This window comes from Genypterus blacodes, unplaced genomic scaffold (assembly GCF_046128005.1).
Source record: "Genypterus blacodes isolate CSIRO-AG114 ecotype Tasmania unplaced genomic scaffold, CSIRO-AGI_Gbla_v1 ptg000270l_1, whole genome shotgun sequence".
In the NCBI taxonomy this organism is placed as follows: domain Eukaryota; kingdom Metazoa; phylum Chordata; class Actinopteri; order Ophidiiformes; family Ophidiidae; genus Genypterus; species Genypterus blacodes.
In genome coordinates, this window is record NW_027467061.1 from 181266 (window position 1) to 209097 (window position 27832).

General features: G+C 42.5%; 1 protein-coding gene across 4 annotated transcripts; it reads right to left on the minus strand.

Annotated features, from left to right (window-relative positions):
- Positions 1–27535, minus strand: ccbe1 (collagen and calcium binding EGF domains 1). Of its 4 annotated transcripts, none has more exons than XM_076171787.1 (11): positions 27202–27535; positions 26999–27079; positions 8813–8865; positions 8393–8527; positions 7673–7819; positions 6221–6327; positions 4636–4744; positions 4314–4444; positions 2761–2796; positions 1601–1636; positions 1–1111 (listed from the first exon to the last, which is right to left on the minus strand). In XM_076171787.1, the coding sequence occupies exons 1-11, from the start codon at positions 27306–27308 to the stop codon at positions 833–835; spliced, it is 1221 nt and encodes a 406-aa protein (XP_076027902.1). In that variant the 5' UTR covers positions 27309–27535; the 3' UTR covers positions 1–832. The 4 variants fall into 4 exon arrangements, with proteins under 4 accessions (XP_076027902.1, XP_076027904.1, XP_076027903.1 ...); XM_076171789.1 differs by having other exon boundaries at positions 7682–7819; positions 27202–27533; XM_076171788.1 differs by having other exon boundaries at positions 6221–6330; positions 7682–7819; positions 27202–27532.
- Positions 27536–27832: the final 297 nt, after the last annotated feature.

Genomic DNA, 27832 nt, shown 5'->3' on the forward strand with positions numbered 1-27832 from the left:
AATGTGTATTATGTGAGCCATTATTCTTCTGTGCTTGATTAAGTTTTTGGGAGCCAAACAGAGCATGACAGAGTTAGACCAGTGCTGCGTTTGTACTGCTATGTGAGACTCATTTACTCGATGTCATGAAATAAAAATGATGTCACCTTGTTTTGGTGAAACTCCCAAGGTTAGATCCTGCAACCGCTCCTCACCCCAAATATAGACGGAGTGAGATAAATGAGTGTTAAACTTAAGAGAGACAAAGGTGAAGAGGACAGAGCGGAACGAGAAGTATGACTTCAGAAAAGGTTACGCCGTCCAAAACTTCATTCTCACTTCACAGGCCCAGCTGCTACTCACTCTGCTCCAGCTATGACATCATAAAGCAAAGAAAAGATTAATTACAGTGCTCTGCATAATGGGTAGAGAAAAATGTTACACTATTGTCCCACAGATTCATGGTTGCAGATAGTTTGTAACATTCCTAAGCATTTTGGCTGCAGAATGAGTCTGCTATGGAATTTGTGTTGAGACTTTCAGCTCTATGTTACCACAAAGCTTTATTATGTAACTAACAGCCCTTGTGTTTTGGCTCCCCCTGTTGGAGAATAGAATCACTCCAGAATGAGTTGGGAAGTGAAAAACTATAACTCCAAAAATACTAAAACAACAAGACACAGACTTTCACAGTCAGTTCTATTCATTTTGTTAAAAATAGTCACACAATCTTGGATATCGTACAAAAATAAACATCTGTTTACATCAAGAGGCATACAGTTCATTCTGTCTCCAAAGCAGTTAAATATCATAGCACAATATTTACACCTGCTGTTAATACGTTTAGAAAAGCTCAAATCTTCCAGTCAAACTCAGTTCTGTCTCGTGCTGGTTTCCTCTTCCTGCTCCTCTTAGTCCCTCCTCCCCCAGTTCGAGATTTATGCTCCTTGTAGTCCTCGCCTGAGCCCATGTCCAGACTGTCCTGGCTGTCCCTCCAGCTGTCGGGGACCGCGGGGACGTCCTCCACCGGAGACGGCATCGGTCGTCCGTACATCTTGCTCTGCAGGTCAGCGATGTCGTTACGGATGTCTGCCATCAGCAGGAGCAGGAAGTCAAAGGAGCCTGGCGGGCCCTGGGGGTCAAGATCGACAAGAAAATAAACATTTAGATTTTCTTATCACCAAAATGATCATTTCAGGTTATTTCTACCTCATCAGTTTGACTATTGAGATCTTATTTTCCTTTTCAAAGGTGATTTGGTTCACTGCCTCCTCTCCTACACTGTACAGTTCACCACACACACACCTGTTGCTCCTCTCTATGTACCCATATTGTATGTCTGCATGGTGGGAGTCTCAGCTTGGACTCATGTCAAAAGTGGAGTGAAAGTTGTGAACACTTTGCTCGTGGCTACCGTGGAAACCATCTATTATGACTTGTTAACTTGCACCATTAGTTTGTATGCAAGATGTAAACATTTACTCCATTTAATCTATGATGTAAACAATCTTAATCGGTCTACTTTGTCATTCATGATTTAGTCTAACTATTGTTCCGGAGAATGATAACAAGTTTACAATGCTGTGTGACATTGATACAGATACAGTAGCCAGAGTCTTACTGGTGGTCCAGCGGGCCCAGGAGCTCCCTTCTGTCCCTGGAGAAACAAAACAAATATTTAGCTTAGATAAATTACAGTGAGGAAAGAAAGCATGAGAAGATTTTTATAACGTTATAGTTTGGAAACCTATACAAGGAAGTAGATGAAGAGAGAGAAGAGATGAAGAAGAGGGGGAAGACTCATATCAAAATGTTTTCTGTATTAATGCACGTGGAGAAGCTTTGTCTCAATGAAAACTGCAGTACGTGCCATCCACAGTCGTGGAAGCCGACTGACCTACAGTAGTTAACACACACGCACACACACACTGATCTGACTACTGTGGTGGTTGGCCAGGTTCAGGGTCACATCAGGGCTGTGAGTGTTTGGTCAGATGGTTTGGATTTGTTAGTCTGAGAGACGTGATTACCCTCAAATCTATCCACACAAACATGGCAGCTGTGGCAGCTGTGCGGAAAGAACACCAAGGTACAATGTCAATAAAGCGGATGTGGCTAAGTTGTTCCATACGTGATTCACAAGCAAACACGGAGACGCAGGTATGAAAGATCTGAGAGGTGATGTGAGAACGTAATCAGCTCTGCTTTAATGGTTGATATGTTATGGATAACTGTATCATTTTGGACGTAATGAGCTTCACTTTTAATGGTACAGGTGAAGATAAACTGAATGGACGTTTCTTTGGGATCTGTAGGATCCTCAGCTGTTGCCATGCCAGCAGCCATCCCAGAATGTCCCAGATCTGCCTGGGACCTCCTGCAAAGTCTGCAACTTTTCCCGTTCTTCCAAAAATAAGCACCCAGGAGCTGATGTACACATTATTGTAGGAGGCCAGTTTCACTTCCTGAGACATGTGGTTCCTTCCATGTGGGGCAAGTGTGTAAATGACTCCACATCGAAATAAGAGGAAAGTAGCTTATACAAACTACTATTATTATTATTAAACTACTGTTATTTTGCTGATATCCACAGATTATCAGCTTTCACTAATCCAGACCCCAGCCACAATCCTTGGACTCCAGAGACAGTGACCACTGCTTTTCACCTCAGAGCAGACGAGCCCCTCTTCATATAATAGCTGCTTCCCTTAGAACAAAGGTCATAATAAATTGAAACACTCCTACGACAAGAATGTATGGCAAAATATCAACTGTTGTTACCTTGAAGCCATCTTTTCCCGGCGCTCCTGGAGGCCCCTGTTGAAGTGCAAAACAAATTGCATTTTATATCTGTCACATTGTACATTTGGTTGTGTGGTGTTTGTTTGTGTTGCTGCCAGGTATGCGAGTTCTCTCCCACACTGTGTAGACACCTTGGATTTATTGGATCGTGTAAAGTGTACAGACATGAATAAGCCTGTGAGTATCCATATGTGAGAACACCCCCCACTTTTGGAAAAGGTTACAGATGACAGAAGCATCGCAAAGAAATAAGTAGTAGTGTTGAATTTGTTATTCTAACACAAAACTAATATCTTTTTAACATCTTATTGAGCGATGAGAAAGACAAAGGGAAATTTGTAATTCTGTGTGCGCACAGATCTTATCCCAGATTAACTTGTTTCTAAGCCATTGATCACTTCCCCGGGATAATCATCATAAAATTCGGATTCAAAACACTCCTCTGACTCACACACTTCCTCACATTCATCATCATCATCATGGTGGTAACAGTGCTCAGCATATAATCAGGGTCACAAAGAGAGAAGGACGACTCCCACTTAGACAGATCTCACTAATAACATGTGCAATGACAAAATGCATTAACACATCATAAATATAAAGGCTTATAGATTAAGGCACTCTCTTTCTCACACACACACACACTCAAAGAGAGCTAAGGGAGCAAAGACAAATTTTCTGCAGTGATCAGAGCTTTTAGAAATATATTTAAAAAAAACTACTCTGTCTGTCTCTATGGCAACATCCTGCTCATTCTTGATTCAGATCCTATCCGTTCAGCGGGAAAAGGTTCACACTCCATCAGGTGAGACTGGACACACACACACACACACACACACACACACACACACACACACACACACACACCAAAGAAAACATCTGTAGCCTGAAATGCACTCAGCCTCCTCTCTCTTGTTCTCGCCTATACCGTGCCTCATCCTGTGCCTCATCCTGTGCCTCCACTTTTCACTGTACAGAGGTTTGTGTTTCTATGAGAAGGTGCATAATGGGATGGAAACAGAGACGTGTGTGTGTCTCTGTGAATTTGTCTGTGTGTGTGTGTGTGTGTGTGTGTTTTCCAGTCTGTCCCTGAATTTATAGGGTGCGCTCAAATGGAAAATTGGCCGCCTCCCACCTGTGATTTCATCGTAATAAGGCAGGATTACTGTGTTGAATTTTGCTGAGTAAATCCCAGAAACCCCCTCAAATTGATGAATGTGTGTTTCATGTTATAGTCAGCGGCTGCGACCCAGACAGCTTTGTAATCCTCGCTTTGTGAGACTGATGAGGAAACGGAACTGGCAATAAATAGAGATAAAAAATGGGGTAGCAGCAGGAGTCAAAGGTGGAATGCGCACACACACACACACACACACACACACACACACACACACACACACAGACACACACACACACACGTGCGCTACGGTGTTAAGTATGAGCAATATGAGAAATTAAATTCTATAATAAATGCTGAGTAAAGGTCATCTGCCAAAACTGTGTGGCAGGAATTTCCATCGGTTTCAACTTACTATGGATCCTCGAGGGCCCCGTTTGATGTGGGACAGGTCTGGTGAAGGTCCTATGGGTCCCATCAAGCCCCTGGGGCCAGGAGCACCAACAGGGCCCGGAAGTCCAGGAGGCCCCTCAGGTCCTGGATCCCCTTTTAAAATCAATGGAATCGACGACAAGTGAGGCAAGTGAACACAAGGTCAGAAACAGTTTGTGATCGCTTTAGCAGAGATGAATGGAAAACAGAGAAGATTATGAGTTATGTGCTGTCATAGAAACCTTCCTTAATGCAGGCCAGGTTCTTTTGGTGGTTTTCTTATTGTTGAGCTCCCTGTATCTTACCTGGAGGTCCGGGGATTCCAGGAGGGCATGGTACGAATGTGTGCGGCGTCAGTGTTTTCTCATTGGTCATCTGCTCGGGGATCTCAGCGTTGTTTGAAAACATGGCCACCTTGAGAAAGACGCAGGAGTATGAACGACTGAATGAACAGACCGCTGAGGAAATGACGACAAATGTTTGAGTGAACGGTGTAAATATACGGCACACAGCCATGAAAATACATAAACTCTCATGGGATGAAAGGAGAGTTATGCATGTAACCGCAGATCCATGGATTCTGGATGGCTGCCACCGGCAACGCAACAGGTTGAGATATTCTGTAATAAGTTGCAGCGAGAATTAAATAAATCTCTTTTTCTGTTTGGAAGTTATGTCAAACAAGAGAATGGCTTTAACGGCACTATTTTGTCATTTGGTTGACAGTCCAAAAAAAAGGCTTTTACATATGGCTGAATGAAACAATGATTTTAAAGGATCGCGCTGTCAGACAGGATTGGAAAATTACACGCTCAAGGACCAACTTCAAGTAAAATTATGTTAAAATTATATAACTAGCCAAAGATGAAAGCTGAGCTTCCATCTGCAAGCAGACTATGAGCTGGACCCCAGACAGATGGGGGGGCCCGGCAACCCTTCTGCATTATTCAGCATGACCAGGAAAGTTCCTGCTCTGTATGCTAAGTGGCATCCATGGGAAAACTTATCTTTGATCTGTATAACATCGTGCCGATCTTGTAATTCCCAGGGGGGAACACCGCGCTCGGCTGGAAGGGCCCACAAATCAGAATTCATGCAAACAGACGCGGAGGAACACGGGCGCCAACACACACACACACACACACACACACACACACACACACACACACACACACAGGCCGTGCCTCACCTGCTGATCAGCGAGCATTATGCAAGACCGATGTAACCTTGGGTATTTATGTGTTTGAACCAAACTTTAAAATGTTCCCAAATTGAGCCAAGCGCCTTCTTTCTGTGCCTCTTCCACGATAAGAAAGAAAAGGAATTTCCCCTGTAATGTATAGAATAATGTATGCACATGTCAGCGTTTACACTTTGTTTTCTTAATATCTTGACATTAAGAAAGAAAGGCAGCATATAAAGCTGAGCGAGCACCGGACCACACAGCTGGAAGTCATACATCATGCGGTGCAGAGGAGGGTGCTGAGTGCCACTGCTGACAGACTCCTGTTCAGATAGATTCCGACGCCACATTACACCGGGAATGAGACTTTACCCAGCGGCGAACTTTCACACAAATGACCGCCGATTTCATACTTATGGTCTAAGAAATCAACCGTCTGCAGAGGAAATTATTTCAGTCGTTTTTTATTGGACATAAAGCGATATAATGTATCTCAGGAGGGCTTTAAAGACCCGACTGCCTGGTGGGGGAAATAATAAGTCTGCTCTTTATGTGGTGGTAAATAAACTGAATGGTTCTGTCCACGTTTACATTCTGAGGTTAGACAAGAAACCCTGGTGGATTATGCTGAATGACACAAAGCGTTAAATGTTGCATCTCTGCCATGGAAAGCCGTGTGGTTTTCCTTCTCATCGTGTGACCTTTACCTTCTGCTTGAGCTGCAGGACAGACAACTTGATCTGGTGGAAGTCGTCGCAGGTGGCGGAGCAAGTTCCAGCGTTCATCACGTTGTCAGACTTCTCAAACAGACGCACTGCTGGGAGGTGGAAAAGGTGTCTCTCACAAAAATCTACAGCTTGAGTTTCCTTCACTAAATCAACAGAATCCAAATATCGCTCAGATTTCACACCATTTGACCAATCGGGTCTTAATAGTAACATGTAGTGGGAACAAGAAGACTTTGGAACTGGGGTATAAACACGATTACAGTGATAACACATAGTCCATATCCAGTAATTTCACAATGCAAGGAATTATGTTTTGTTGTTCTACCGCTATGCATGATGTGTTGCGCAATAACATTACGAGGCGAGGAAATGCACTCAGACATTTGCATACTTTACTAAATCAGTTCTCAATCCTACTTTGATTAGCCTATTCAAACGTTTTTATGGCTGTGCTCTGGTGCCATAAACCGAGTCCATAGAGTGAACAAACTGAAGTCGCTTGTTCTGCCATTTCGGGAGCCAGGGCTGTAAAGATCATGATAAACGTTTACACTCTTACGAATGGGCATTGTTGTGCGTCCATCAAAAACATTTCATGAGGCACGTATCCACATGCATTCATTTTGGAACTGCACATTCCCAGTGGTGTGTGTCTTCGCTACAGGGAAGGAGTTGATTGGCGAAACTTGGATGATCTATTACACTGGTAGAAAAAGCTTTGGATAAAGATTTACAGCTTTGATGGCAGTAACGGAAGATTTAAGCAAGTCAACGTACTGACTTGAGTCACAGCCAATGTGGAGGTTTTTGCATGGGGCCAGAGGAGGAACTCCAGTTCTCTGCTTTCCCGATTTCCCACCTACATTCTCATTGCCACTGTAAAAAGTGTCTCCACCGCAGTAGCATGGAGCCTAGAGCACGGTCGCATACATTTAACGGATGAGTGGGAGTGTCTGGACAGTATTTCTTTCACTGCATTGCAAAGCAGCAGGACACAAAGCAGGAGCGCGTCTATATGTACGATCATTTCTCACTCCGGAGTTCTCCTGAAATGCTATGATAAACACTGCAAGTCAAGCTCCTGGGAGGAAGTAGCAAATCTACAGCTTCTGACCGCTTCATTGACGACTCATTTTGAAGCGAGCGAGCCCGGTCTGGTCCATTTGTGATGTTTTCCTCAAATTCATCCAGCAAATCAGAAAAGACCAGGAGTCACAGGGGCACGAGTGTGTTTGGGAGACAGCGCTGCCCTGACATGAACAAGAAGCCGGGATGTGTAATGACTACCAGGTGTCTCTGTTTGCATACTCCTTCTCTTTTTCCTTCCCACACACACAGACACACACACCAAATAACCATGTGTGGTCACCTCCACATCACAGTCAGATGTGCCCTTGAGTAAAGAGGAAAAAAATGTTCGGCTAAAAATACCTTCCTCACCTCCGTCGTCCTTGGTGCAGGTTTTCCCGTCGTCTTCCAGGAAATAGCCTCTCTCACACTCACACCTGTAGCTCCCCACAGCATTGATGCAGATCTGAGAGCACACAGTCATGTTTTTGTCCACACATTCATCTATGTCTGGGTCACAGGGACAGGAAGAGACAGAGGGAGGACAGCAACAAAACATCAATGCCAATGAGGACAGTGAGGTCAGATCATCAAAAAGCTTTTGCAGACTTTAGGATTTCAGAAATTTGACATTATGTAATTGTCATATAAGGTTTGCCAAAACAATAATTGATCCCCACACAATATTCTATTTATTTTTCTTTTGACTTCATCATTTTAACATCTTATTAAAACAGCATACAGGGATATTCAATTACAGATAATTATAGATCAAATTCATGAATAATCACAGCACAAAAAGATCATATTATCAATTTATACATTATATCACACTATATGAATACAATAGAAACATTGTGTATGGTTATAATAGAGTACAATATTAATATGACTAGTTTAATAGTAATTATCAAGTAGATTGTCATCGATTAATGAACATACTGGTTAATTTTAAATCTGCTTCTTGCCATGATGATAAAGTTTGGCTACAGCCCTAAATTAAAACTATTAAACAAATCTGCCTTGAACTTGGCACAGGACATTTGGCAACAGCTTATGAGACAGTTAGAAATAAAAGCTCACCCAGACAGTAGGGCTTCTCTCGGTTTCTGTGGCGCTCGCGGTCATAGCGGTATCCGGAGTAACAGGTGCACACGACTCGGCCAAAATGGTCGGTGCACTGTTGTTCACAGGGGGCGTCGGCACACACATCAAAGTCTCCACAAACACAACGAATCGAATCAACGTGAGTACAAGAACACACAAGGGGAACTCAGTCAACCTCTTTGTACATTCATCTATCTTTGTTTTAAATATGAAACAATTGGTGAGAGGCAGAAGCCTGTCGTGGGTCATTACACATTCAGTGAGGTTAGAACAACAACAAATTGAGTGAAACATATTAAAGAGCTGAGGAGCTTATGGGACTTGATGTGAGTGTGTTCCAGAAAAAAATCACAAGCTAATGCACAAGACAGACAAACACTTTGGCAGGTTTCCTACCTTCAGGAATGCACTGGCCCAACACAAACTTGAAGCCCTCGCAACATTTCTTTCTGTAAAATATCAAATGGAAATGCAGATAAGTCTTATAGAAAATGCTTAAAAACACACACACACAATGGTTCGGTGTATCGTGGAACATAACCAAAGATCTGGGGAATCTGTTTTGATCCATTGATTGATGACTTGATCAAAGTTGGGATACAGCACACACACACACACACACACACACACACAGATACCAGGTGTTTGTGCTGATTCTGGCCTGTTCTAGCCTGTCCCTTTTTTTCCCATTTTGCTAGAATCTCTCATTACAGGCCGACTCACCTCTTCATTTCGCAATACTTACTGTGTTCTCTTTCTCTTTGTAAACACCTCTGCTTTCTTGTCCTCTGACTTTCTAAGCTATTCCGGGCAGCTGCTGTCGGATTTGAACAGAAATGCAATGAAGGTCACGACCAAATGGAATTCCTCCTCATCCAATCTGGTTTTGCATCTGCGTTTGCGAGTGAGCTCGCATGTTGGCGAGGGGAGACAAGAACCTTGCCGAGAAGGCAAAGTAATTACAGAAATACGTCTCTTTCCACATCTGCGTGACCTTTCTCCTCTCATTCCAACTCAGTGATAACAGATTTCTGCGACATTCAACATACAACATAAAATATGCAGTATGATGAGATATTTGCCCCCCCGCCGCTGCTCTCAGCTCTGAGGAAAAGTGCTACCAGGTGTTGCTTTCAAATGGGAGGTGAAAAATCCAATTATTGCATGAAGTCATGACAATACAGTGCAGCTCCACTCGCTTTAATAGCAGTATTGAAAGGAGATTGCTGTGTAATGCTTTGCAGCTTTTGTTCAGGTGCGGTAAGCATGACAGGGGGTATTCCTATGGGGCTGTCTAGCAATTCAGACACACACACGGGCACACACACACACACACACATCATGTTGTGTGGCCCGTTCGAAGACTTCACTTATCGCCCGGGTGACGACTGCAGGCTCATTATGATAATAGCTTGATTCTTAAGAGTTTCAGGATAGTGATGCATCATGCATGGTGTCACTGATGGAGCTAAAGGCTTTAATGCAGAACCTAAAGCTCCGTACAACAAGCAGATCCTGATGGTAATTTATGTGAATCTGTGCCGCAGAAAATATGACACGTGTATAAAAACAGCACAGAGATTTAAGCCCAGTGAATCAAAGTAAATCAGCGGGTCTCCTCTGTGCACTCGATTGCTTTTACAGCCGCTCACACTGTGCCAGGTGGAGGATATATGGAGTAAGAACACTTAGCCAGGAGAATATTTATTGGGGGTCATAAGGAGCTCCCTCGCTACTCTCCAACTTTCCACCGTGGATTATTAACCTGCAGAAATCTCATTATTAAGTCGTCGCTGACACTCCACACTCCTGCTGCGAGTGCGGCTCACGCAGAGGAGGAACCAATAACCTGCGGTGGATCCACTCTGACATGAGAGTGTGTGTCCCTCTATGTGCAGGCAGAGTGTGTGTTCAATATACTGCAGGCTTTCATTTCCACCTCTGCAAATAAACTTTTTGGAAGTATGGAGTATTCTATTTTAGAGTTAAACTCTTATGGTGAGGAGAGTATAATCCTCTGATTTTGGAGTGGGAGGAGGTGGGAGGAGCTTCAACTTTGGACGCCCTGAGAGAGACGATCTGAGGATGGCTTCCTGTGTGTGCACCCGTCCCCTCCCCTCCCCCCCATCTCATCACAATAACATCCTCATGAGGACAGAGGGCACATATAGCAAATAACCATTTTCTGAAAATAAACAGGCTCCCATGGAAACTGAATCCGTATGCTGAAGTCATAGCGACGATTAAGGCACAGTGCTCATCCTATATACATAAAGAAGTCCCAAATTTTAAGCAACAACTTCAGATTCAGTCAATTAAAGTCACCCACTTCTTGTGTAATACCTTGTCTTCTATTTAGGTTGAAAGCAGGCAGACAGAGGTGAGAACCCCAGAACCAAGATGGCACTGATATGACCTGGGGTAAGAGTTAAAACAACACGGCTTGGATCAGACTGTGGGTAACTGATCCCAAGCTGAAGGTCACAGCTTTGAAGCAGACAGAATGACCTTTGACCTGTTTGTGATGGACCGTCTGTGAGCGGAAACTGTGGAGAGCCTTTGAAAGCAAGAGTTTAAAACTGAGGAAAAGTCAGACGAACATTCATTTGAACCATAATGTTCCTCGTGTGTCCTTCTGTTATGGGCTCTCGAGGATACCTGGAGAGGGAATACTGAAAAATCTGCAATAAAGCCTGATTTGTACTAATATTTGACATAACTTTATTATTATTATTGCTGCAGCAGCAGCCATATTATGAGCTGATCTGTGGTGTGCAGTGGAGTTCAACCTTTCCGGGAATGTAAGCGTTTAAGTAACTTGGAGTGGATTCGTCTTTGTAAGTGTTTTCCCACGGTGAGAGGTCAATAGAACTATTTAAGGTAGTTATAAATGGAGGGCCAGTGATCTCCTGGAGTGCAATATTGCTGAAAATTGAAAAAGAATTGAACACTTTCCAAACAATTTAGTCCAGATTTAGACGGGCGGGAGTCTGAGTCGATATCTGGCATTGATTCTCCAAAAGCTATTTAGCGGCGCACCTCCTCCTCCTCCTCCTCCTCCTATTCGCACTGTTTAAACAGCAGACTCAGCTCAGTTCTATACCCCCTCCATCGTAACACACTATGGGAAAGCCAAACAGCATTATATGAATGTTTATTTGTTGTTTTAGGATTCAACACAGCCGGTGCGAGCCAAAAAATTCAACTCAAGCAATTACAGATAAGATCTTTATGATATTTAATACACAAAAGCTAGAGCACGCTGAGTGACGACGCTCAGAGTTTTGGCACAGGCAGCTAAGAATACAACATAACGCATATATGTTATTATACCTGTGTAAGCGTGTATGTTTTTGTCACATACTTTTGTATTATTGCTCGAAACAAACTAAAAACACATGTGAATGTCATTAATATTCATCGGGAGAAGAGAGAGGAGCAGAAAGGGGGGGAGAGATCCAAAACATTCTCTACAGGGGGGTGTTTCACTCATACACACACACACACATACCGGCGTGTCTTGACTGACCCTGCCTTCACACACACACACACATGATGCTACACACTGCACTTGTTCGCAAAGCTCAGGCAGTCACAGGCGAAGGATTGTTTTGCCACCTGTGCCTCTTTTTTCACCTAAAGGTTATTGCATTTAGCCCGGTGATCCATATCATGTTACACACACACACACACACCAAATCTAGACATAGATTAGTCTGACCTCAGCCATCCCGGGTTAACCATAAGCACTTTAATTACCTTATGAACCAGAGACCTCCCCTGAACCAGCATGGGGGGAAGCAGCTCTGCCTCGGAGTCTTCGCGCAATAAAACACACTAATTCACACTGGCAACACCCATGTAGTGAAGTGGAGGATTAATCAATGCAAATAATGCGCAGGAAACATAGAAAACACACACACACACACTCACACGCACTCACGCATGGACCTTCACATTTTCAAGAGAGGCCCACTTCATCACATCCCAGCATGCTCTAGTTTCTACACGCACACACATACACACAGCTGTGACACAACACATGCAGTCTGCTCAGCGGAGGTTTGTTTGTCTAGCATGGCTGCCAGTGATATACAATAACACGTCTGCATTCCACACAGCGGAACGTGTTTGTCGAATTGGAGCGGACACACACACACACACACACACACACACACACACACACACAGCTCAGCCTCTTTAATGCATCTGCTGTAAATGTCATTAACGCTGAGGAGTTGCCAGGCAGGTTTCCTAGACAATGACAAATTTACAATGGATATCTCTGCCGAAAATAGTTTGAGTCGAGTTTATCTTAAAGTGAATCAATGTTTGTTATGTTCTGTCTGTATGTCTTCCCTAGCAACAAATAGAGGAACACTTCCCTGGTCCAAAATATGCCGTTGTTTTCCCGGGAGTTCACTGCTTTCACTCCCTGAAAACTCACTATTTGGCTTTGTCACCTTATACAATAAGTTCCTTTGACAAATTCTTTCCAAACCTCGGTCATAAATATTCAAATACCTGCCAGGCACTTTATCTGAGGCACAGGTATTCCTCCCTCACAGAAACCTTCACAGGTGTCACTATTGATTCAAACCATTGTATGACCCTTAGTCAACTATATTGCAGCTTATTTGCTAGATGGCAATTTTCCCAATCTGCTTAAACTCGTCTTTAAACGTGGGTTTCTGCTCTCCTGTAACTCTTTCCGAGCCAGATCCTCCAATCAAATCCTGCCGTTTTATTCCCTTTTTAGTTGCTAATGTGAAATCCAAAACCACAGCTGCTGGCATAGAAAACTACAACTGGTTCCATTCCACCATAGTTCAGCTTTGCTTGGATGCTGCAGCTCTTCTGGCTACGCCGCGTTCTGTGGTCATTGCTTGAAACTGAGAATCATTTCTCATATTCAGTTAAATCGTTAAGTCAAATGAAATGTTTAGGTCACCTAATCTGGGCTCATTCAAACTCTTTACTGGCGGGTCGCTCTGGATCAGAACACCAAACAAATACCTACTGCATACAGTAAATGTAATATTTACAGTAGTTAGTCAAGCTGGAAGAATGGATCAGTCACACTCGCCTCTACTTACTACTGTGAACAGAAGAAGTGGGATCAGGATGTAACGACTCAACATTCAGTCCGTTTTCAATCCTGTGTAAGAGGCAGACACACTACAGATACACAGTTCAATGTTCAGTGTCCTTGTGTAACTGAGGGTGTGACACCAGCATGGTCAGTGCTTATCTTGAAGAAAACCAGGGCTGAGAGATGGACTGCCTACTTCGTTGTGAAAGAATAATAATTCCATAGACCTTTTAGCCTTTTTGGGCAGCTACCTGAAGTGATAGATTGGGCCGTTGTTGAAAATGAACACTCTAGATTCAACACAAACACACAGTGGCTGCCTTTTATGAGACTGATGACATTTTGCTGTGGTCTGATTCAGTGGATGAGTTGTTACTTTGTCTGCGTTTGCCATTGGTTTGGTTTGGTTTCACGCTCAAAGCCAAAATAGATCAACCAAAGCCATGTGGAGATGTGCAGCAAGAGCAAAATAACAAGTGACACTGTCAGATTTGGGATGTGTTCCTGGTCGCAATTATCGTTTGGACCGTACACCAAGCAGACCCTGCCAGCAGAGATGAAGACATCTTGAAAACCACAAATTCCTCCACAATAGAGAAGGAGAATGAAGCAAAGAGAAGCTTCACCGAGTTAATTTGCCAAGTTTGATCCCTCTTTGGTTATAGATCAATCAATAGATCAATAGATTGCTTTGGATCATGTTCACACAGCAAATAAACTGCCCCAAGAGTTTGTTTAGGACTGAACTGAGACCATGCGTGCTGTGTTCAGACCGGACCAAATTAACCAAAGCAGTGCTTAATCTGTCTTCAGTCTTATATATTATACTGTACCTTTGACCCTGATGAGTCAAACTGACCCTCATTTATATATGAAATATGTTTATCTGAGTGATGAATATTATCGTAGAATCAATGTCTACTTTATATAACAGGAAGTAACTCCCCAGCTTCCTTCAGTCATGGAATTCAAATTCCACTGCTTGAGTCTTTAAACAAGATGAATTCCAAAACAACAAACGAGATTTACGTCTTTTATCCTTTGAAATATCATGTAAATCATTTCCTTATAAAGTCACTTAAGCACACACACTAAAACACACACACACACACACACACACACACACACACACACACACACACACACACACACACACACACACACACACACACACACACACACACACACACACACACACTTTCAACAATCTAAACAAATGAACTAAGGTGCACTGCAGTTTGTAAGACCTTCAGCTTTAGACGTTTGTTCAAGACCTTACCATTAGGTCATTTAGATGTAAAAACCCAGAGTGTGTCCTGTTACCGTAAGCACACAAACCGGTTGTCATGACAAACAGCAAATAAAGTGAAGCAAACCCATAAACCAGTCCAGTATTCGACAAAACTACAGTATATAAAAATGGACAGATATATGTATTAGGGATTGTCGTATCCAAAAACAACAATTCCCTAAAGAGGCTGAGTTTACAGGAACGCAGTAAAAACAGAAGTACAGCGAGTTCTGGTTCGAAATGCTTGGATAACATGTTCCATTATTGGATAATACTCATGTAAAGGCTGTTTGTTCTGCTAAATTAAACATTACAGTTAGAAAAGGATACCCCTCATGCAGGCTTGTACGATATGTAGCACAAGACGGTTTACACACTTCACTAATTGTATTTTCCGCTATGCCATATTATGTTTCATTATGATCAGTCATTATAACTTAATTACTGATGTATGCGAGATACCGTGGGGTAAATGATGTTTGGAAAATAACGTTCGGCGGGCTGATGTCTGCCTGTTGGAGGTACGGTATGTCATTACAGACAACAGTTGTAGCGTTACAATCCCACAGCACTTAGACGTATAACTCACCGTGACCAGTGCGGGGACGTTTGCGAGACTGGAAGGTTCCAACAACAACTTCAAATGTTAAAACAGAACAGGCGAGTTGTTCCTGGCACATCAGCTCTGTTAGGCCGATAAAAATGTATACGTTGTGGTATCTGTTGCCGTGCTGAGACGACACCAGATGGGACGTTTTGAGTGAACGCTGACAAATGTTCAAAAGCAATTACGGCGCAGCGTAATGTTGCTTAATTAGACTTCACCCATACTTCACCTCACAAAACAAACACATTCCGAACCGTAGAATTCCCTCGGCCCGTTGCTGTTGGAGGACTCTCGCTTGGAGCGGGTGGTATGTTTGGATGCTGACAACCTGAGCCCTGTTATTTACACAGGAAAGTCATATTTATTAGATGCAGTGGGACAGGGTGGGTCAGAGGAACGGTTAAGTGGATGACAGTGAGGAATGGTTTTTACATTAACAGAGACAAGCCAGACTGGAGCCCAGGACGTGGCTTCATCCTCCATGTCAGCTGTACTCACGTGTAGAATTCCCTCCATTCCATGTGAGGTTGATTAATTACCGTCTGTCATGCGACGTCTCCGTGTATCCAGGGCGAGCGCGTTTACCCACAGAGAAAGAACGGAGCCCCATTTGATCACTAACATGGTACATTAACATAACCTATTGGCTAATGACCGTCTGAACTCAGTGTTCACTCCCCCATGACAGTCAGATGTATGTCGTGTAGTGTAATTCCCCTATAGGTGAGGTTCCTCAGCAAAAACAAGCAGACGCTCAGGTTCACTGCTCAGTTCATGCTGCCAGTGTAAAACCCCCTCTGACCCTTATGTTGTTATATTCTCTGTTCTAACAAAGGTTGTAATGTGAACGTCTGAACTGATCCGTTAATACCCGCGTTCATATTTTTGATATTAATGATTCAAATGACTGTCAAGTCATAGAGATTTAAGCCTTGTTGTTTTTGGTTCTACAGGCATGTTTTACTGCTTTGTCACATCTTAGCTCAAGCAGAACAGAAACTGCCGATTCCATCAAAAAAAAAGGGGATTATCTCATTTAACACGACTGTCAGAGTTGTAAGTGAGGCTACACAGACTTGAAGTTTCACAGACACAGGCAGCTGGAGGGACGCCTGTGTTTTCCCTTTGCTGGAAATATTCTATAGTCATGGATCATTTGATGCTCCCACCAGAGAAAGCATTGTTATATTCCTAATATGTAAAGTAATACTCCTCAGTCCTCTCATATAAGCGTTTCCTGTATGAGAAAATCTGGAGGAACTGACAGAGATCAGGGATGAATTATAAATAGGATATAAATATATGGATTTCCTTTTAAACAATGAAATGATGTTTTCCTGCAGAGGGAGTGTATCTACCAGAGCCTGCAGGTACCAGCATGCTTTGGGTTTTCAACAGCCAACCCACAAGCCCCAACCAACGGAGGGGAATCTGAAAATCTAAAGGCTGTGCAACAAATAAACATTTTTGTGGTTTGGAAGAGTCAGGCCAGACACCCCCGTGCTATCTCTGCTAACCAGTTAGCAGCTGTGCTGGTAATGAGCTGGCGCCAGTTATCCAAAACAAGATTCTACGGTGAGACTTGTTTGTAAGCACGGACGGTTCGGAGGAGCACAAATACTGTAAGGAGCTTGGAAGAAGCAGATCCTGTCCTCATTCCCAGCTTATTTCCCACACTTTGGTCGTCAGCTTCTCAAGAAATGGGAATCAGGAAATGTCTCTTTATCTCCAAGTTGATGGTGGATCTCTCTTGAATCTCTGTATCTTAAGTAAAGGTCTTCACAGTTCCAAAGATTTTGGACGGAATTCCAAACCCATGTGATCAGAGGTGACTCCCCTGGAACAAAGTCACGTCCCGGAGCCTAAATGTGTCCAACAGTGAACATACTGACTGAATTTCTGGGACCAAAGATTCTTAACTTCTACATTTCTATTAGCTATTAGAATGAAAATGTATTAGACTTGCTATAAGACTCAGATATTCTCACTTTCACATAAGATCATAGGACAATCGCTGAGCCCTGTGTGATGTCTCTGCTGCTGACAGCCCAGGAAATTATACAGAGCGTTGCTGTCTGTGGCTTTTTACCATAAACCATTATCAACCCCTCCACATGCTCCTTTCTAACTCAAACCATGCTACTGGACATGTGCCAGGTAATACCAAGGTTATCATGATTGCATGTTGCTGCATGCAGCTTCCCCTTCAAAGTAATTGCTGAAAAAACCTTGCAGGGATCGGCAGTAATATTACTCATCAATAGCCACTTATAGAAGGCCATAACATGAGCAGCACATGAGGGAAAGTCTGATATAAAAGTGAATCCCTGAAGATCTGAGCTCCTGAAAGATGAATTTACATCAACAGTAGTTTGTGGTGGATTATTTACCTTTGAAATTATAATCCTTCACCTAAAGTAGAAACGTTTAGAAGGCGACCTTAACAGAATTCACAAAGGGGGTTGATGCAGAAAGCAGATGTTCATTCTTTTCTCAGCCGAGATCTTCCAGTAGTCTGGATTTGTTTGACTTGTATGCTACCAACCCCTGTGATGATTTAGCAAAGAACATATGAAACATCTTAGCACATGAGCGCTCTCACTCAATCAGCTTGCTCTGTTCAAACCACTGAAGAATGGAGCCTGGATGCCAGAGAGAAACCAATTACACTTCAGTTACTGCGCAACTAAAGAAACGGCTGATCCGCAATCAGACATTTCAGCAAACTGATTTTGGCTCTTGTGTGTGTGTGTGTGTGTGTGTGTGTGTGTGTGCTGGTTTCCTGTCTCTTCATCTTCTGTTTTTGTTGTATTGTATTTGCTTATTTTGGGGGCTGTAATGGAATTCAAATGTGTCGGTAGTTCTGTTTCCAAAGTGATTCTGTGTTGTAATTACAGTGATCAGATACGGTTTGAATGGAGGATATCTGATAGAAGTCGTGCCTAAATATGGACTACAGCTCTTACGTAATATTTTTGCTTTGTATGTGCGTGTTTGTGTGGTGGACATGCTGTAGATTTCATCAAACCGATGCATGAGGACAGTGGACGGATATGGAATAAATACCAATTTAACCATTTAAGTGTACCACCTTAGGCTCTTTGCCAGTTTTTTCTCTTCAAATAATCTCCACTTTGTCTGTTGAATCCAATTTCCACTTGCATTTTATTTCCCCAAACATACCACTTGATTTTCTGCTTTGAGGAGATAAACACTATGCCACAGAGTTCCTGAAATGAAGTAATAAAGCAACAATTAAAATTTGGGATAATTAGATTCACACCCAGAATTCAATATGTATCCACCAAATACAATGTAACAATGTTGGAGTAATTGATTTTAGAGTCGTTTTGCAGTGTTAAAAATCTTAATACTCACATGAAATAGTCAGGTAACGTCTTTTAATATCCTCTGTCCTTAAGTAAAAACAAATCCCGCTTTTTTAAATGTGCTTCTTGTAAGAGGAGGTAAATAAATGAAAGCAGACTGCTGTGGCGTCCTGCAGCTCAGATATATCAGCCTGACACGGGAGATTTGAATGTGACGACCATTTGCCTGAATTACAACTGACCCTCTAATATTGGAATTCAACTGTATATTTTGCGAAACTTCTGGACAGCAGGGACGACGCTCTGCATGCGCTGCCAAAGAGCACTAAACACAAAGCCCAATGTTCCACAACGTGTTATTAATTTTGAATGCGGCAGCTGTTTACAATCTAAAGTGATTAGTATGGTGCGTTCACTGGTGCAGGGAAACATTTCCTTTGACTTGCTGCTGGTGCCCTATAGGGCTGATAAATTAGCAGCTTATTCTCTTCTTTTCTTAAATGATAGGAGAAAAAATGTGTGTTTCAAGACCCTTTAGGACGGAAAACAATTAGCTGTGGAAAAAGTCTGTCTACGACTTTACAGACTCACTTCTCCCCCCATTATTTTCGATTATCCAATTACTTAGATAAGTGCACTGACGCATAAACATGAGTACATCTTATGCTACTAAATTATAAAAATAGAGGCATCTTTAACTATCATTTTTTTGCAGGTAGAATACAGAATAGGACTGCGCACAAGTTGAGGGCAATTTTGGATATGGAGGCAAACCCCACAGCCTGTGGTTTAGGTATCCCCACCATCTCTGCTGTCTTAACCAAAGCCCAAACACAGCGGAACCAAAGCATGACCACACAGTGATTCAGTGTGGAGAAAAACAGATGGACAAATGAGCGTCGGCCAAAAGAAACAAGCTTGGCCTTTGAAGAAACAATAGAATGACAAATCCTTGTTTACATGCAGTTTGGGAGAGAGAGAAGATGCCGGCGAAGTGGAGATATACATGTGTCACAGTTAAATGGGACACAGAGACCTGAGCGAGAGAATGTGAGTAAAGTCCGGCTTTCTGCAAACAGCGGTGAAGACGCTGAGTGAGCACGGACGACCACAGCAGCCACAGCGACATCTCACCAGGAGGTTTAAGACTCCAAACTCGGGTGCGTCTGTCTGGTTCTCCTCACCTTGTTTACTGTCGATGGTGCTGCTGTTGCTCTAGTATTCTGCTGGGTTACACTACATTGCATTCTCCCACCCAAGATGGAACCCTGCCTCAATGTGTGACACGGCCCGACCGGTCAAATGCAAAAAAGCAAGGGTGTGAACAGTTGAGGCTAAGCTTATTGTTCTGATAAAACAACTCCAGGCATTAGAAGCTATTGTAACATTACACAAACTCAGGCTGTGTGATGTAATTACAGTCTGCTTTCAAATGGAAACAGATTGAAACACACATCTGAGGATACAAATCAAATTACACACTGTTGAGTAACACCAATAATGTGAAAATGCGATTTCGGATTAACATCTGATAGACGAGAAAGTTACAATTTGAAGGTTAGACACGATGAGTACTATGTGTTACAGAACATTTTTGTTTTCATTTTCAATTTGGCTATTATTACAGATGAAACCAAACATGTTACTCAAAGCTAAAAAGCAATAAAGCCCCGTGGTATTAAAATGACTTCATGTTCGTTTCTTTCTGCAGAGACTAATATCGTTCCTCTTTGCAAAACATGACAGCTATGATGCATCTTTACAAATCTCCTTAATGATTTTCCGGGGACACAAGTTGAGAGAAAGTTAAAGGGGGGGAAAAAAGCAGCGTTCACTCCCTTACAAGAGATGTTGAAATACAGTAAGCAACTTAATGAATATTCATCTGTTAATCTCGACATACCATGAAGTAGAGCAAGAGAGAGAGAGAGAGAGGATGTTTGCTGCTGCTTGTGCTCTACATCCATCACTAAGGAATGCTCCAAAACACTAACAACATGTCCTCCCTGCTCTCATCATGATAACTTACGCCGCTCAGCACTTTTTAAGGAGTGAGCAAGGAAGTCCTCTCCTTCCCTAATAGGGTATATCATCTCTCCTCTCCTATTCCGTGTTATGACACTGAGCCTAGATTGTGGTTAAGTCACTCTTTGGCGTTTCATCCAGCATGAAAGCTCCATAATGTGATTTCTTCTCACCCCCCTGCGGGTGCAACTCAAAATCAAAGGCGAAACCTTCAACTCCCAGAGCTGTTCAGCAGCGACTGTGAGAACTTCCAGCAGCAACGCTCGGTGTTTCGATTCATGACAGGACCTGCAGGAATTACATGCGGGTGTTTGATTTGACTTCTGTAATTGAGTTACGTGGGTTGGGAAGTCGGCACAAAGGGCAACACCATCAAACCTGAAACGGTGGTGACTCAACAGCTTTTTAAGAAAGACAGATGATCATAAAAACAGTCACAACAAAGCCAACAACTTAATAAATCATATATCCTTTACAAATAAACGCTGTTAGCATTATTTAGTTTTTGTCCATTTAGGTCAATAACAAGGTGAGGTTATGAGCACACCCCTGTTTTATACTGAGGCCGTACACATGAGGTATTATACTGTATGTATCGACTCAGACATACACATACACGCGCACACACACACACACACACAGGTGCATGTTGTTTACTAAAGGGACATCCATATGAACACATGTGCAGGTAATTAATCACAGCAGCCCGGATTTCCCCTGTAGGCTGCAACCGAGGAGGGAAGAAAAGAGAAAGTTCATTTAAAGTTCGGAATTTAAGTGTTAATGGCACAACCTTAAACCACAATAAACTCTTTGTTGTTTGTTGAGTACGGGCGTATATGAACGGCGCTCTTGAGCGACTTATCAGGAGCCAAACCCAAACAGAAAGGTGCCTGGAGATAAGGTGGAGGCTCGTGGATACAGCGTGTGCGGTTTGTTGACGTATTGTGATTTAGACTTATTATCATCTTTTTTTCCAGGATTTAAAGGGCACATTATGTGTGGTGAGTGATTCTCTTTGAAGGAATAACCAACTTCTGCTTCAGATCAAAGCTGTGCGTCCGTGTTAATAGACCTCAAAGTCATCAATAATATTGTCATATTTATCTAAATCCATTCACTCCAAGTATCAGTCAGTACTCATGTCAATCTGCACAGTCCCAAGGAATAACAAAGGGCCTCCATCCGTCACAAATATCTTATTTTATCCACATACCTCATCTTACCAGAACATAACTTAAATGTCGTATTCATTTATTTCTATTTACCTTTACTTCTCCTTCTCTCCGGTCTCTGTGTTTTCCCACATAAGGCTCCGATTGCAGAGGGAATCTCCCATTGAATTGCCTCTCCCATCTATTCCCTTGCACGTTAAGTTTGTTTTTAGGAGTTTTTCCCCTTTGTCTTCCTTGAGAGCTTTGGTTTCACTTGTGAAAGAATGAATTCACCTTGAAGTAACCAGAGCAAAGTCCCTTATTCAAGAATTGTGCTTACCTCCTCTATATTTTGGACCTGGCGAGGACTTTAAAAGCTTGTTCATACAGTGAGTTTAATACATATCCAAAAAAAACAGGTAACTAATCCCCCTCTTAGGGTTAGGGATCAATTGCAAGATTATAGTCTGGATAAAGAGAAGAAGAAGGAGAATTTTGATCCATTTTGGGGGACATCAGGTCTGGGACATCACCAGTGCTGATACAACAACAACAAGAACAACAGCTGTTATCTTTGTTTCTTCACCACACACACACACACACACACACACACACGCAGAGTTAAAACAGGCATCATTATCGTAACATGTCAGCTACCCTCCTCCTTTGTGCCTTTAGATCTTTGAACTTTGACCTGTGCGGGAGCTATTACGGACGTGTAAGATGGCCACGTCTCCTCCCCTGAATTCACTGAAGTCCCTCCACAACACAGCAAGCTCGTTCAGTAAACAGCCTTCATATCCACCGATTTGGAATATTGATAGAAAACAGATGGTGAAGTCTTTCCAATGATGGGAAATTAGTTTCTCGAGTCATGGACTTGGGTTATGCATATGAGTTATGTGCAGACACTTCTGAGCAGTTTGTAAAATTATTGTCTTCACTCCTGCAGCGGTAAATATGACAGCACACCAACAACTTCCACTTCTGCAATGTGGACGCTGACTCAGCACATCCTGATGCGAAGGAGCAGCTCGCCAGGAACTGTAAATCATTTCAGGCAGTTTTGATTGGCACGATTCTCCGCTGTGTTATCTCGTTCTACATCTACTGAGGTTAATTCTGGAAAATCCTGCTCCGTTCAAAGAGCTGTTGAGAAACACTTTGGACTCTTTCCACACTCGTCACTTAGACGACTTGTTTACTCTCCCACTGAAATAGTTTGCCTCCATTCAAATGGCAAACTCGCAATATCTTGTACTGTTGCCACTCCTGAAAATAATACTTCTTTGGAATTCTTTTGTAGTGGAAAATCGTGATTTTGTTCAGAATTCATCGTACAAAGTCTTGATTGAAGCATTCATTTTTAGAGAATTGTTTATGGAACAACGTCTACAGGGAATCTATTATTACACTGCAATTTGAGCGCGTTGATTAAAACAAAGCTTGAAAGAGTGCCGCCAGTCAATCAATCACACAGTCAGCTTTGATTTCACCTCTCTCTCTTTCGATCTATCTCTCTCTCTCTGTCATTTTCAGAAGCCTATTAATTGCTTCTCTAACGGCATGTTCATTACCATACATCAAGTTACTTAAACAATAAAAACATCTGGAGAGAATGACTGCGACTGTCAGTAATCAACTTAACTTGCCTAATTTTCCCATCTATTTCCCTCACAAGTGCAATCAACAACTTTCCAGTCGGGGGGTTTTAGTCTTTCAATCTGGAATATTCCCTGTGTGCTATGCATGCATGATTCAAACTGAAATCATAGACAAAAGTAAACTTACAGATATACAGAAAGTTGGCAAACTGAAGCCTGGATGCTTTTGAAAAGACTATAGGCGACTAGAAAGCTGCTGGTTGCTTGAAATTCATTCAGTAACATCACCAGCAATCACTCATCCAAAGAAGGACAGAGAGGAGACAAAGAATGAAGGAAGGAAATCATAAATGTAAGGCCTGCTGGTCTCTGTGTCAGAACAGATCCATCACAGTGAAGGAATGACAATGTGGCAACGCAACAACAGCCATCAGGAGGTTATTCCAGTTGCTGAAAGCTGTTTGAACTGCTAGATGGCACCGAATCCTGCCGGGAAGATTATCCCAAGGTGCAAGGAGTGCAATGAAATGTGATGTGAAAAGCAGATTCCAAAGTTAAGCAAACACCAGAGACCGGTCAGGCGTCGGAGCCAAACGGAATAATCGGCTCAAAGGGAAAAGCGGGGAAGTGTACCGACATGCTGAAAGGAAAGTTTCACTGGAACCCAGAGAGCTGACTGGATATGACAACATTACTACTGACAAACAGGAAGGTGATTTCTAGTTTCACTCAAGCAAAAAGTATGCAGAGGCATTAAGAAATGCGTCATGGAGATACAAGTGCAGATCTTTGGAATAAAAAGGTGAGACAATGATATCTGGTGTGTCACAATTTCCTCAGTAAAGTAGAGTTTCTCCCTGAAATTCCAGGATTGCGGAGGAGGGAGGGAGTGAGAAAACAATAAAACTCTGATTACCACAAGAATGATTTGCAGAAATAACAAAGAAAAAGTCCCACACACGTAACTGTTACAGCTGGAGAGTGGAAAGACTCAGAGATCTGCTTCTCTTCCAGAGGAGCATTTCCTTTGCAGGCTAGGTGAGGCCAACAAAGTACATCCACAATAAATCAAGCCAATGTAATCACTGTTTCATGTCCTCACTTGTCACCTCAGAAATGGCATAAACAAAGGTTATTAATGTGTCTATGGCCCCGTGATGGTTAACACATTGGCTCTGGCTATCATCTGGGTTTCCCTGAGATATCATGTGATCTGTACCTTGTAAAAATAACCAAATTGATAATAGTGGGTACGATCAGTTAAGGAGTTGATATAAGACAAAGTTGACTCAAGGGATGAGGTGAAACCGGCGCCATCTACACAAACCCAAATGTCAAAGACAAGCCACACCGCAAAGAAATTACAAAGAATATTTGTAATTCCGAACGACGCGGCATCTAAAGAGAACATACCAAAGAATAAGTTGTCTGAATGTAAGATGAGCCAGGAAGAGAGTGCAAGAATGTAACAGCACTTGTATAGACAGACAGAGGGACAGAGAGTCGGGGCCCTGGTACTTCTCTTGTATTGTGACACATCTGTTGCTGTGTCTCCATCGCTGCTATGTCACAACATCATACAAATGCGCCAAAACAGATTTCTGTTTGCATTACATGATCAACGGCAGCCTATTGAATTTATGCTTATCTGATGCAAAAGCTAATGTGACGGTGGGGTCGGCCAGGGTCTCCCAGAGGAGGTATGGCTCCTCTTTTAACTGCAGAAGGAGGAGGATCATTCCTGTCCTCATCTTTGCAAGCAGGAAGCTGATGAACTGGAATTTCAGCGGCGGTAAATTTGCACGATCACATACAAAAGTCACTAATTAAGGATTTTATCACTTGACTAGAAAGCTTATGAGTGTTTCTGTTACCGGCAGGAAAAACAAAGCAAGAGAACTCTTATCTGTAAACTGTACATTTGGCTTTGGATTATGAGTATATATCATATGCTAACTGCATGGCGTCAAGCTAAGCAACTGTAAATGTTGAGGGCAGTTGAGGTTGCTTTGTCAGCATAAACTCCCACAACGATGACTGTGTGAAACTTTGACAACTTTGACAAATAGTTCTGATGACAGCTGTAAACAGTCACAAAAATGCTTTTCAGATGCAGAGGGAAACTTAAATCCTCCTCCAGCTGACAGAGAAGAGAATGCCATAAACATTGTTTTTTTCCTGTGGGAACTGAATCTTGCCTACTTAAATCACGTGTGTGTCCTTGTGAAGTATGATCTCAGATGATGCCAAGTCATAATTAAGCTGATGTTGCGTCTGGTATGTGACTGCATTTTAGACAAAGAAACCCTAAAGAAACTGAATAAAAACTAGACTAGAATTCTGCCCTGCACTGCAGTAACCCTCCTCTTCAGCCCATAATGCATCTGGGGTCATTAGCGACACAGCTTGCAGGTGGACTGAATTGCACTTTAAAACACACCGGCTACACAATCTTGTCTCTTTTTGCAAACACGGTCTTTCATCTTTAAATAAACATTGTGGGAAACAACTGTGGCGGCGGCCCATAACCATAAAGCAACATAATTATGTTAAGAGCGTGTTGGAGATTTGGAGATCAAACAGGATGTCACTGTGCGCTTGAACCCGGGCCAACGATGTGTCAAGTGATGCAGTAGATGAAACTGTGCAAAGCGGACATTAGGAGGACTTCAGAGGAGACATGTTCAACAATCTGACAGTTCATCCACTCACAGCCATTCTCCCACAAAACCACAGAATGAAATCATGATCTTTGGCTTAGATTGAATGTAAACATGAACCAATCTCCAGCTTCACCTTCTACAGCTAAATGGTTCAAGTGTCCATCGGCTTTTTAACATTTAATTGAATCACTCCTGAGGGTTTCAATCTTACATCAGCACAAATCCAGCTCATTTTATCAACTGATGCAACTTTGATGCAGCTTGCATCCATTGCAAAGACAACTTCATATTCCATTAATGTCAAATGCTGCCTGTTTCTGGGCAACATCACATCTTTCTTCACTTATAGTGTTTGAAATGGTTTGTTCTGATACATTCTTTATACTTCTTTATATTTGACCAAACAAGAGGCATTTCATTACTTGACTCTACATAACTCTTGGGGTATTTAAGTAAAGACACATAAGGTTGTAACATCTTCATCCACAGCCTCTTGTCTGAGTTTTTGGCAGTAATCAAAACGATTTGGGAGCACAGCCATGAGCTTTTGCAATATCTGTCCTGATCAATTGAAAGAGTTGCTAAGGAATCCTTTAACCCATTCAAACATTTCTTGACCTAGATTCTTAGAAAATAAATAAATAATATCATGAGTATCAATGAAAGAAATGAAATCAAGATGTCAGCTGTGAGGAGGAGGAATTTTATGAAATCCCCCCTTATTTTATTAAGTATCAGCACTTAATTTAACAGCCCTGGAAGCATTCTAGAGTAAGTAAGTATCGCAATAAAAATAAAATAAAATAAATCACTGTACCTGTAGCAAGTTGTAACTTCTCCCGTTGGTTTCAAACAGGGGTATTTGCTGGTGGAGATCTTGTTCTCAGAGCATTCCTCACTGTGGAAGAACAACATGTTTGGGAGCAAAGTCATCACTTATTCTCTCCTCTCATCCCCATTAAACAGAGGAACAGACTGGGGGGTGATGGGTGAAAGGGGGGGGGGGGTCCCTAAATTTACCCTCCAGTTGCATCCTGATCTTCTCTGTAGGACCACAGCAAGCCTCCTGAGAAATACATGCAGGTCACAGTGAGCAGGAGGGGACTCCTGTTGCGTGTTAGTATCATCTCATCTCATCGGGTCCGGTCACCTGTGAGCCAAGTTAACTCGGGAGACTCGGAGTGATTGGCTCGCCAGCTCGCCTCGGTGTGTGTGGAGCGTCTCTCCCCCCCTGCGAGACCCTCCCACTGCTGCGGCTGCAGCTCGGAGCCCGCAGTCAAGTGTGTGTGACTGGGCAGAAGCAACGTGTTTCACACGAGTTTGTCGTGTTCCATCGACCAAAGGCAGGATTTATTAATTAATTTATTATAATTCTAACCTAAATGTTATGTGCTTTCATGTTTCTTCTGGGTCAATATTTCAGACCAAGGCATTTCTTAAACACGCCTATTCAATATTCAAGGTTTGGTGAAGTATCGGAAATTGATCATGAGCCAAACGCACACACACACACGCGCGCACACGCGTGCGCACAAACACGAAGTTGTTGAATGTTCTCGATGAGCCAGGATGTATTCTGCTGCCACCGCGTGGCCAATGATGGAATGATAACAACCCCTGTAAAAAAAAAAAAAAAATCAATTAAAATTTT